This window comes from Carcharodon carcharias, chromosome 25 (genome assembly GCF_017639515.1).
Source record: "Carcharodon carcharias isolate sCarCar2 chromosome 25, sCarCar2.pri, whole genome shotgun sequence".
In the NCBI taxonomy this organism is placed as follows: domain Eukaryota; kingdom Metazoa; phylum Chordata; class Chondrichthyes; order Lamniformes; family Lamnidae; genus Carcharodon; species Carcharodon carcharias.
Genome location: NC_054491.1, coordinates 20016625 through 20029912, shown reverse-complemented (window position 1 = coordinate 20029912; position 13288 = coordinate 20016625). Strand labels below are relative to the sequence as shown.

At 44.6% G+C, this 13288-nt stretch overlaps 1 protein-coding gene across 1 annotated transcript in view; it reads right to left on the bottom strand.

Annotated features, from left to right (window-relative positions):
- Positions 1-233: 233 nt before the first annotated feature.
- Positions 234-13288, bottom strand: part of scn4ba (sodium channel, voltage-gated, type IV, beta a) — a 28037-nt gene continuing 14982 nt past the window's right edge. Inside the window, exons 2-5 of the mRNA XM_041174273.1 lie at positions 7867-8045; positions 5201-5420; positions 2192-2321; positions 234-321 (exon numbers count right to left, since the gene is read on the bottom strand). Coding sequence (XP_041030207.1) covers positions 234-321; positions 2192-2321; positions 5201-5420; positions 7867-8045 — 617 coding nt within the window. The remainder of the gene's footprint in view (positions 322-2191; positions 2322-5200; positions 5421-7866; positions 8046-13288) is intronic.

The window sequence follows — 13288 nt, the reverse complement described above, 5'->3', positions numbered from 1 at the left end:
AGTACGTGTGAGCTGGGCAGTCGGAAATGAATTTAAGTCCATAACTGTGGTGTCTCAAAATGGTCGCATTGATAGCCCAAGTCTCCCATGCAATCTGTATACGATCCGTACCCTCCCCTCCCCCATCCTGTTGCAGGTGTAGTAAGGTTACCTTATAAACTGTGTGTACCCGCTAGTGTTTGTATAGGCACGGCACATGTCTTTAAGCACTGATGCTAAAATCGGTGCAATCTTCAAGCCTTTGTTGGGGTTTTGAGGTCGGTTTTGGAACCGTAATGTCCACGTTCAGTGTTGGCACAGGAGTTTACCAGGCACTCCTTCCTAAAGAGACCACAGCAAGCACCATGAATAGAACCAGCTACCCACTGGTGTTATACAGTAAACACTTTTCTTACGGGGATACAAACAAGCAAATGCAGCATCAATTGGTTAAAACGCTTCGGTCCTGAATTTCCTCAGAGCTGCCTTCATTGCGCTGCGGTAACTGCAGCATAACGACATCGTAGCTTCCACTGAATGGAGGAGCAGCAAGGGCCATGTGTCTGTCACCTCTTATGGTGAAGGTACAGCAATGCAGTGGAAACAGCTTCCAGGAAATTCTGGGCCTATTTTCAAAAAAATAAGAAGAACGGACTTGCATTTCACAATCTCAGGATTTCCCAAAGTGCTTTACAGCCAATTAAAAGTTTAGTCACTGTTGTAATGTAGGAAACATGACAGCACCTTTTGTGCACAACAACTTCCCACAAACAGCAATGTAAAAATGACCATATCATTTGTTTTTTTTTAGTGGTATTGATTAAGGGATAAACATTGGCCAGGTTTGCTAAGGAGAACTCCCCAGCTCTTCTTCAAAGTAGTGCCAAGGGATCTTTTAGGGCCACCCGGGAGGGGAGACAGGGCCTTGATTTAATGCCTCGTCTGAAAGACGTTACCTCAGACAGTGCAGCACTCCTTCAGTACAGCACTGGAGTGTCAGCGTGGATATTGTGCTCAAATCTCTGGAGAGGATCCTGAACACGTGACCCCATGACTCAGAGGCGAGAGTGTTGTGCATGGAGACACAGCAGAGAGGGGTACAAGCAGGGCAAAAAACAATGATAAGGGGAGCAAATTAACTGGTGGGGTGAGGCCATGGCTGAAGGATTGGATGAGGAAAGGGAGGGGGTGGTCAGGATTCAGATTTGTGTGACTTGGCACAAGAAGATCCTGCCCTCCGATGGACCATGGCTGCTTGTGTCAGACATAAAATGATGCACACATCGGGAATTTAACAATTAAGCAAATAAATCATTTACAATTTTAGCCAAGTCCGGACATTATAAAAAATAACAAACTCAAAGTGTCTGGTGAGGGGTGGGGGCCGGGGGAGTGGAAGAGGGTGAAAAATATTATGCCTGAATGTAGAAGTGGGAAATCCGAGAGTGATGCAATAATGTATAAACTTGAAGGGCAAGAGTAATATTATTGCATGCAAAGTGTCAGCTACTAATCAGAAAGACTGTTGACAAGCCACAAATCCCTGAAGATAAGACACCGCTCCCACTGAGAAGGATGGTTTAAACAAGGCTGTTCAGATGCTACCTGATCAGGTAAGATTTTTATGGCTCAATTCTAAAATCATTTAGGCTCTAGACATCAACAGTGCACAATCAATCCTCATTACTCTGTCATATGGACATATTCATGTCATACATGGATTATAATTCAATACTGAAATGAGTTGTGTCATATTAAGTGAAAGTATTACTACAAAGCTGAAACCTCAGACATGAGTAATATTTCTAGTGATCGTATGAAGGATCTTATTATTCTTACTTGCATAGAATTAACAGAGTATATATATATATGTATAACAGTACACACTGTGAATTGTATCTTGTTCAGTCCTTGATATCTTTTAGATAACCAAAGAATGAAAAGCTCTCTCTACACCGAATGATAGGACATGTGCCATTGTTGGTGTATCCTGACCAATGACTGAATCACTGTTGTTTTTTTAAAAAAAAAATCAATATAGGATAATGCATAGAACGATGATCAAGCTAAAGGCAACTATTCGAGTGAGTGGTATGAGGTATATCAGAGCATGTTACAGTTAATCAGCTAGTTGATATTCTCATTCTACAAACTTTTGCTTTAAAATGTTTTTTAAAAATAATAATCTTCTGTATATTTGCATCTTACTTACTTCTTCTTTCCAACTTGCTTAATTATAAATTTTACAAGCTTTTTAATAATAAATATTAGAATGAGGAATCCTATCACCCCTCCGACAACAGAGAGAATGATCAATGTCAGTGTATTGTCCACTTCTACCACTGCAACACAAAGGGAAAGTTTTAGAAATTAGTACAGTGGAAATCACTAGATGGATACATAATAAAATAGCTAAGGTACAGTGGGATAACAGTGAAAACAAATGGCGGAACAATGTAGAGAAACATTGGGATATGGAGACACACATGGGGATATAGAGACATCCAGGGAATATACAGAAATACGGGAACAGTGGGATATAGAGACACAGGCGGGGATATAGAGACACATACTGGGATATATAAAAACACAGGGGAACAGTGGGATATAGAGACACATGGGGATATCGAGACATGTGGGGATATCAACAGATAGGGGGAATGTTATGCCTCACCATCAGGTGGGTCTGGTTTGACTGGCTGAGATTAAAAAACTAAAAATATGAGACAGGAACTAAATTCCAGTTTTACCAGGGGTAGAATGAAGGATGGACAGCCAATACACTCACAGGAGATGGGCTGGTTATTTAAATATTTTAATGAGGCTTGCTGTCTTTCACTTTAATAGTGATTCCATTTTTAACCACAGTTTGCCATGTTTCCAAGGCTTCATGAAACTCAGCATGTGAAAAGAGCTGTGAGGAGCTCAATCCATTTACAAGTGCCTTTATAGCACTGCTTGTGGGTCATGAGGGATAGGAATGTTTCCTCAAGGTTCAATAAGTTTACCATGTAAACCATGCCCTCACAATCTGCGATCTGTCTGCTCATCCCCACCTCCCTGCAATCAGACCCCACTCCTGCCACTCCCACCAAGATCATCTCTCCTGCACCCCACCCCCCCACTCACTGGAACTTCCTGCTTCAAGGTCAGCTGTGGCCTTGTGCCACTGCTTTCCTGTCCAACATGATGGGGGAAACCCACACTTCGATATCCTGTCCCTAACTTCACTCCTCCATATGGAAGGTGCCCGGAAGCTAAGATTGAGGCCACAGGAAAAAAAAAAGAGGGATAAGACATAAAGGGTTGGTACATGAAGGGTAGAGATAGAGTGATGCAGGAGGACAGAGACACAAATGGATAGGGAAAGATATAGGGGGAATAGAGGCACATGGGAGACAGAGAGAGAGAGACACAGGAATACAGAGGCTTTGAAGGGGAATAGACAAACATAGGGGAACATGGAGACATAAAATAGAAATAGATTCTCAGAGGGGCAGTAGATACACACAAGAGAGGCACCCCTATGAAGATAGAGACACACAGGAGGGTTTAGAAACACAATGGGGTGTATAGAAAAACAAAGAGTAGGGAATAGAGACATACAGGGGTTGGGGGCAGAATAGAGACACAGACACAGGGCATAGAGGGGTAGAATAGAGAGAGACACACGGGGGTGGAATGGAGAGACACAGGGATAGCGAGACACAGAAAGACTGTGGGATACAGAGGCTACACAATGGGAAACAAATACTTCAAAAGTAACTTTAATCTAAGCCCAAACATGCAATATTTTAACATCTAATTAGAGTCTGCTTATTGAGTTGGCGACTGAATTCTCAGGGATATTCTGAAAGGGATAGGTGAAGATCCACTCTACAGATCAAGACTGCTATTACATTCCCCTACTAGAACTGAGTGTGGGCTGTAGATAAAGCTATAAAATTATAACTCTGACTCTCCACTTGCATCCTAAGAATCCCTGTCAGCATCAGAGACGCTGTGGTGTGTCTCAGGAAAAAGAATGGATTGACGGGCAATTGCATAGAATTTACAGCACAAAAACAGACTCATCAGTCCAATGAGCTGGTGTTTTTGCTCCACACAAGCCTCTCCATCTCACCCGATCAACGAAACGGTCTAGTCCTTTCTCCTTCATTCACTCACCTAGCCTTCCATTAAATGCATCTATGCAATTTGCCTCACTTATTCCATCTGATAGCGAGTTCCATTCCCAGGTGTTTGTTCCATCCAAAGCCAGTTGGTGTTGTATGAAACTAGATGCTAACACTTTTCTTGATAGTAGGTTTCTCCACAGAATTAGAGCATTACATATATCTGCTTCCTACCTACTACCCCAGTGTACCAGCAGTCCCTATACTCTTCTGGTAAACCTAACTAACAAGGGGAAAGAAAACCAACAACAAAATCAAATTATAGTGGCAGCCTCTTAAAGGAGCACTGTAACAAAGGAGACAATTTTTAAAGGAATCTTATCAAGTTAAATTAAAATGTTATTTTGGGGACTGAGGAAGTATTCCAGCCCCCATGATGCCCACTGGTCACGGAAGGCCTCAAACATAGTCTCTCTTTATACTCTATTGAGTACTCATGAATTAAACCAGACCAATTAAACAATTTAATCGAATTGACAGCCCCTTAATGGGGCATGGTAACAAAGGAGATTATTTTTAAATAAAGGTATCTTATCGAATTAAAATAAAATGCTCTTTTGGGAGCTAAGTCTCTCTTTATACTCTTTTGAGTACCGATTTAACTAATTAACCAATTAAAAAGCCAATTAGACCAATTGATAGCCCCTTAAAGGGCACTGTAACGAAAACAGAGTTTTAAAGGAACCTAACTCTCTTTTATAAGTGCTCCAGTACTTAATTAAAATAATGATCTATACCTATGTAAATTAATAATATAATTAACACACTATTAACACCTGAGTATAAAGTTGCCTTGGAATTTACTTTAGATTTATTAGTGACTATTATATTTAGGAATTCTGGTCTCCACACCTGCCTCCCCCACAAGTGAGAAGGATCTCCTCTACATCTACCCTATCGAACCCTGCTTGAGATAGAATGAGGTAGAATGAGGCAGACTCATTCATTCGAGGAGGTGGCCGTTGTCAAAGGTGGGGGGCTTCTGATGTCTCCCACTAGTCAGAAATTTTAAATGGGAAATCTTTCAATAATATCAGGGCACTCACATTCACTGACAACAATTAGTTGTAGAGTCGCATTAGCCTCTTGATTCATTTCCTGTGGGTTTCTAAAGAAGCAAGTGTACAATCCTGTATCCTCAAAATCCACATCTGTCAGCAAAAGCGAAATATTCTTATCTTTAATTTCCCCAATAAGCGTAAACCTGCTCTCCTCGTCGGGTGAAGTGACCTGGGGCCTCTTATCGTTTAGCTTAATTTGAATAATCTGTACAGAAAAAAATTAGAGTTAGAAAATTTATTTTTGAAAAAAACACATTTTTATTCTCTGCCATCCACCTGCCACTTTACCCAACCCTAAAGACTTGTATTTATGGAAAGCTGTTCACAAACCCAAGATTCCCCAAAGCACTTCAAAGCCAATGAAATATATTTTTGGAACTGTTGGAAGGTAGGAAATGTGGCAGCTAACTGGTGCACAGCAAGCTCCCACAACCAGTGGGGTGATAATGGTGAAACAGTTTAGACACTGGATATATCTCCCCTGCTCTCCTTTGAGGTGTGGTGGTAGGAATCTTTTATGTCCATGAGATGGTAGACAGGGCCTTAGCGTAACATCTCATCTGAACGTTGAAGCTCTGCTGGCTCTCTCTTCTTTTCTGTTAAAAGTTTAGGGCTGAATTTTCCCAGCTCTACGAAGTTGAACATGGTGGCAGCGGGACAGGGAATTTGGAGAGGAGGCTTGTTGGGACCTCACCCCAGTAGATGCCTGCTGCCAGGGCACTTTCACAAGGGCGAGTGATAGTTGGTTTAGCTCCTCACAATATGCAGGTGGGCAGCTGATTAAGATGCCAATGACCATTTTGCAGCCTCACAACATTTTGCCACCATCTGAATAATGCCCTTCAAACCCCCAACCCCAATCCCATGTCTGCAGCATGGGGAGGCTGCCAGCTCAATCGAGGTGGCTTCCTTGTAGCAGACCAGGGAGACACCATGGCTGAAGGTTCTACGCCCCAGTGAGTGGGCTGCAGCCGCTTGGGCCTGTGGCCCAAACAATTCATCCAGAGAGGATTCCCCTCCACTCAGAGAGGCTTTGCAGCTTGAGCCTTTATAATTTTACTTTTAAATTCATACATCCCATGGCACCTCCATGTTGAGGTGCCCCCAAGGTCTCCAACATGCCTCAGCTGCACCCAACTCTTCCTGAGGGGCAGCTAAGGCTTCAGGGCCAATGGCCCTCTGATTAGGCTGGCAGCATCGAGCGCCCACAAGTAGATGATGGGAACAGAGGTAGTCAATCAAGAGTCTACTCCAGGAGGGCTGTTGAGTTTGTCTCCCTGCTGTCAAATGTGGGCATGGGGCCTCTATTTTCTCCCAACAAAGGGGTCTCAAAGCACATGGGGAAATCTTGCCCTTTGTCTCTGTTTCCATGCTGGCAACTGCTCACTGAAGAATGACCAGCTCACCCAGTGATACTCAGGAGGCTATTCAGCTGCTGAGGCCAGCATTACTTTGTCCACACCCAACATCCATCAAAAGGCACAGGAATGAAAGGAAAGTGGCAGTCTCCAAAGTGATTTGTAGATTTAAAAAAATGTCAGAAGCAATGGGCTTGATCTAAAAATTAAAATAAATTTACTTTGAAACGTTAAAAATTTGGAGAGTGAACTGGACAGAAGGAAAATGTTCAAAATTCATTGATTTTAAAGCTGTTTATTACATTTTTATCTTAGTCTTGTTAATATGTCAGAAATAAAAACTACTCTTAATCTACTCCTAAATTAAAGCAAAGCCTTTCAGGGGTGAAGTTAGGAAACACTTCTACGCACAAAGGGTGGAAAAAGTTTGGAACTCTTTTTTCTACAAATGGCAACTGACGTTTGATCAATTGTAAATTTTAAATGTGAGATTGAAGATTTTTAGCTAAGGTATCAAGGGATACTATGAAAAGGTGTTTATGGGGTTAGATCACAGATCAGCTATAATCCCATTGAGTGATGGAACAGGCTCAAGGGACTGAATGGCACCCCCTGTTCCTATCTTCCTTTCCTTGAGTAGAATTATTACTGCAATATTAATGTTTGTTTCAAATGAATGTGCTTGAGGTACAATTAGTCAGCCCAGAGGGACCAATGGGATAGAAAATTTGGTAGGGTCAAAAGTGTGCTCTCCATTGGCTACTGTCTGAGATGAATTTCACCCCACCAACCCATCCAATTCAGTCTCATTCCTAAAAATCTCCCAAATTGGCAAACGTGCTTTCCATAGATTGTTTAGTTTATCAAAGAACCAGATGAAAGGCCCAGGATCACAGGCCAGCACACACCACCTAGGATGGTAATAGGAGGATGAGGAGATAAATCATAAATCATGCCTAGGTAAGACCAAGTGCTGGATTTAAGGGAAGAGAAACATAGAAGAAAGTAAGGAGTTCCACAAAATGTATTCAGGTAATGAGTCTTCATTTTAACACAGTGAGAGTATGGAGAGGGGGAGCAGGGATAAGTGAAGGATTCCAAAAGGCAGTCTTGCGATGGCGAGACAGGTGACATGGAGACTGGATCATGGAGTTGGGGTCCCTTGGTATTACACAGTGGCTACCGATAGGAGCTCCACCACCCAAAAATACCCACAGAAATTTCAGGGTGGAGGCAAATTTCTTGCCAAAGAGTGGTGGTTGCAAGGGGGAAATGTGAAGTTGCAATGCTCACTTCCTTTGCTTTTTCCGTCCTGTTTTTCTGGAATGTCCACCAGAAGCTGGAGTCTTTGTAATCCATGCAGCTGGAGAAGGTACAGGGGAGTATGACATCGGTGCCATTCAATACCTCAATCGTTGGCAACTTTCCAATGTTAACTTCAATCGCCACATTGACTTGAAATAGAACAAAACCTGCCAAGGAAAACAGTCAAGTCAAAAAATCAAATATCACAATCCTTTGTCAACAGTGAGGATTCGCCACTCACCCCTGCTGAATCTGAAATTGAAATCCATTCACTCAAAGTGACCATCCCTCACCTGCAAGCCCAATGAGAATTAAAAGAATTCAAGGAATCTGAGGGGAATGGAAGTATCCAACCAAGGTCAATCCCTGACCTTTCTCAAAACCCAGGCATGCCCAAACGGATGGGGGTCTCTGAATGCCATCAGAAGTGGCAATCTACACTGATTTTATTTGGCCTGCAGTGTATTTACTCAACAACCTCTTAGGATAATGATGCTGAACCTTCATCCATATCTGCATTACCCAATGGACACGACAACACCATTGTTCTCCTGGTGAGTCACCTGCCTTCTGTAAACTTGAGCTCACCCAAAACTCTGTTCCTCCATAACTCCCAAGTCCTATTCACCCATCACTCCTGTGTCCACTCCTGAACTTCACTGGCTCCTGGTCCAGCCACATTTTGATTTTAAAATTCTCATTCTTGTTTTCAAATTCTGCCATGGCCTTGCCCCTCATCATCTCTGTAATCTCCTCCAGCCCTTCTGAACCCATGCTTCTCCAAGTCTTGCCTCTTGCAGCACTGCACCATTGGCAGCCATGTCTTCTGGTGCCCAGGCCCTGAGCTGCAAAGTTGTCTCCCTAAACCCTCTCTGCTTTTCTTCCTTCTTTTAAGTCTGAAGAAGGTGCCTCCTCCAATCCAGCAACTACCACATAGGCCAGTTGAAGAGGAGAAGATACAATCCCCGATCACACAGCGGCCACAAAGACTCAGGCTTCCTTTAACTGGGTTTATTCAAGCATATGCTAGAGAGCTGCAATCATTCCTAAGAATGAAGACCCAGTTCCCAGATTGATTACATTTCATTACTTTTGTACTTTTTCTTATCACGATACATTTGAGTACATTTGAATTCATCCAATCGGTAACCGGCACACAGGTCCCATGTTAAAATTATCCTATTGAGTTCATAAACATGTGATTTTGCTAACCAATTATTCTAAAGGATGTATACATAATTATATTATCCAATCAAAATTAAAACACGTATGCAAAGACCTTGGTTCTCACAACTCAGGACTGTTTGTGTTTCATCAAAGCCCCCTCTTTGTCTATTGTTCATCTTTCCATAACTAAGCTAAAACCATCTGCCCCGTCCCTATCTGAGAGAGTACACCTAATCTACCTTTATGTCATGTTTTATCTCCAGTCCAGCTCTCAAGACTTCACCACATCGTTGCACCACTTGAATTGTCCTCCCTGTGACTGGACATTAGCTCATTTCTTGAAACTTTGTAAATCACACAAAAACTCTAAGCCTCTGTGTGTGCAATGTCCATCTGCTTACCGTCAATGGTCAATAGTTTTAGCATCAATGGCTGCCTGGAGATTTTAAGTATGGTCAGCAAATTCTTACTGTGTTCTCCTTTTTTAATATATATATTTAATTTCCCCCTAACAAAGTCACTCCTAAAAACCTATCCCTTTGACTTCTGGTGGTCTGTCCTAATATCTCCTTAAGTGACTTGGTGTCAAAAGTCTGTCTGAAGCACTTTAGGATATTTTCACAATGTTAAAGGCACTACATAAATTGTCATTATTGATGCAGCATTCCCAGCTATTGTGTTCACCTGCAGTCCTTTCTCAATGCTGGCAAACCTACTGTCTATTTTATTATTAAATTGGCTAGTTCTCTTGGTCCTCCCTTTCTCACCCTAAATAAGCATAGATTCAGCAGGTCATGGGTAGGATTTTTGGGTTGGCGGGCGGCTGCGATTGGCAGGCCCGGGAGCAGCTGGGGAAAGGGCTGCCACCCGCGAACGTCTCTGGCCGCGATTTCACGCTGGCTGGCTGGCCGATTAACGGGCAGCGAGTGTGAAAGGCGCGCCGAGAGGCTCAGCGCTGCCCGGGGTGGGGACGGGAGGAGGGCGGGCGCTGGTGTCAGCGTGGGCGTGGGGGTGGGGGGAGCGCGGAAGGGAAGCTCCCTGAAGGCAGAGAGCTGCCTCAGGGAGTTGAATAGTTTAAAATCAATAAAGGCAGAATTTAAAACCCTGAAAAAGTGTCCATGCAACAGAATGAGTCACCTATGCGTGGATGTTATAAAAATTCCATGCATAGATTTTTAAAAAAAATTTAATTACAGGAACCTCATCCCGCCCTTGGATGAGGTTTCCTGAAAAATGCAAAGGGCGCCTGGCAGATTCACCCGCCCGGCATATTCTGTAAGGTTGGACGGGTAGCGAAAAATCCATGTTAATTGATACTTTAATGGCCTTAACAGGCCGCTTGTCAGCGAGCGCGCTGCAGACTCTCCCGCGTGCCTGCTGACTGAAATATCATGTGTGTCGGAATATTGAGTGTGGCGGGCGTACACCCACATGCTGAGTGGAGAATTCTGCCCCCTGTGTGTGGAGTCAATTATTGCATTTGGTTTACACACAGAGTGAAGTTATTGTAAATGCTGCGTGTATGAGCTGGTGGGGGCGGTGCAGTAGAGGATATGCTGAGGGCTTCAGTGTATTTTTTGCACTGTCAGCGAGTACTTTTGGGGAACTTGAAAAGGAACAGAAGGGTTCAACTGATTTCAAGGCGAAGGAAACTGGACAGGATCTGAAATGATGGGCAAGGATCTGGGAAGATGAACAAGGATTTCGAATGGTAGGCAAGGATTTCGAATGATAGGCAAGGACTTCGGATGGTGATTCACTGTTTCATTGTGTAGCCAGAGAGAAACTGAAATTCAGAAAAGAATTAATTTCACACAGAGCAGCAGTTGTGGATCAATCTCCCTGTCGAAGCAGAGAAGGGTTGAGTCAATTAATTCCTTAAAATAGGAGCTATTTGGCTGGAAATCAGATTAGAAGATTAGGTAGAGGGACAGACTGGGATGATCAAATACTCTTCGGGACATGATAATTCCTCTGCTTCTCTGATCAAAGGTGGTATGGAGGACAGGAGGCGATGGGGGAACAGCAGATATGTGGATGGTGGATGAATACTTTGGAGAATCAGTGCATATTTATTCAACACAGTAAATATCACTCACTGTAACTAGAGTTTCTGTGTATTCAGGGTAAGGGGTACTCACTGTGAAACTGTACAGAGTTACAGGGCGGAGTTCTCCATAAATGAGACTAAGTGCGGAGACAAGCGGTTTGGCAGCCCTCATCCCCCTGTCCGGAATGGCAGGAACTCGCGCCCAATTCTGCGCTAGGGGCCTTATTAATTATGCAAAGGCGCGTATCAGTCCGAATCACCTGGCAGGTTGGGAGTTGATTCGTGTGACCACCGTCAGCTGGTGGGTTCTAAGGTCCGGGCGCATATTCAAAGGCCAGTCCGACTCACAATCTCACTCTGTCCAGCCCACCAGGGAAGTCTGGCAGCCAGAAAAGGAAGGCCGAGAGCCTGGAGAAGGCAGCACCCTGCTTCATGCACCAGGACCTCCGGACCTTGGTCAGAGGGGTGTAGGTGCAAAGGCATGTGCTGTATCCCAGGGATGTGGCTGCAGGAAGCACAGCAGCATCACCTAACTGGCCTGGGAGGCCATCATGGAGCAGGTCAGTGTGGCTGACAACCGTTCCCGAAATGTCACCCAGTGCAGGAAGTGGATGAATGAGCTCATCTGCTCCTCCAGGGTAAGTCATCCTTCAACACCCTCCAATATCAAACTCTCATCAGGGCACCATGCACTCAAACTGCTACTTTCTTCAGGGATCTCACACAACCATTAGCGGGGGACACATATTAACACTCATTCTCTCACCGAGACTTTCACATCACCACCATCCCATCTATCATGTTGCTCACACTCCATCCTCTGGCCCTTCTAGGGAGGGCTCATCACACACAGGGGACATGCATCTCACCCAACCTCTGCTCCATCGCTTCTCATCATATGCCTTTCTTTCTTCTTCATACAGGCCAAGCTGGCGCACAACAGGCACGAGAGAGTGCAGACCAGGGGAGGGACGGCCAATATCATCGCCCTCACATTTTGAGGAGGCTGCAGCCGAGGAGGACAGGGATCGCTCCTGTGGGGAAGGGGAGTTCGGCCTATCGCAGCAACCTGGTACGGATTACAGCTCCATCACTTCATTAAATCCCGACATTCACAGTGAGTCATGTGTAGTCTTATCTAGCTCATGCTCATTAGCTGAATCTCTATTTTCTATTTTCCAGGCACCAGCAGATCAAGGCCCTCAAGCCAGTCCAGCACCAGTGTGAGCGCACAGACTTCACCCGAAGAGGAAGCTCCGGAACAACCATCATGACACTCACACACACCCTCCACCAGCTCAGAGACACACACGTCGGTGGGGCACAGATGTAGGTTAGGCTCGGGCTCACTTTCTGGGGAACACCTCAGGGACATGTCCCGCAGCATTTGGAGCCAGGGATAAGCCCAGGTCTCTAGCACTCAGAGAGCTGCTGGAGACCAGCCACCCGCTCAGTCCAAGTCAGATGATGAGCCTCTGGAAGCAGCTGCCAAGTCTATGTTGGAGATACAACAGGCAGCAGAACATCAGGCAGAGATTCGACAGTCACTCAGCAGACCAGAGCGAACGATGGAGGAGTCCGTCCATGTTCTGCCTGATGTCAATGGCTCCGACATGTGAGCGCCTCAAGGTCACCATGGAGATCACCATGGAGACCTTGGTCCTGCAGGTCTTGCAGGATTTTCACTCGGCCCTGCACTTCATGGGCACACACTCTGGTGAGCACCATCAGGATGTAAGCGACATGAGGATGAGGCAACTTGACTCCCCTCCAGGTGAACCTCCTGCAGGAATCAGGGTGGGGCCTTGAGCACCCACAGTGAAGGATGAGCATCAGCCGGAACCCCGGGGCCTCCTCTCAGGACATTCCAGTCGATCCAATCTCTCCTCATAACTAAAACTCTCCAGCCCAGGCAACATCCTGGTAAATCTCCTCTGCACTCTCTCTAGTGTAATCACATCCTTCCTATAATGTGGATATCAGAACTGGATGCAATACTCTAGCTGTGTCCTAACCAGCGTTTTATACAGTTTCAGCATAACCTCCCTGCTCTTATATTCTATGCTCGGGTAATAAAGGCAAGTATCCCATATGCCTTCTTAACCACTTTATCTACTTGTCTTGCTACCTTAAGGGACCGGTGGACAAGCATGCCAAGGTCCCTCTGATCCTTGGTACTTCCCAGGGTCCTAC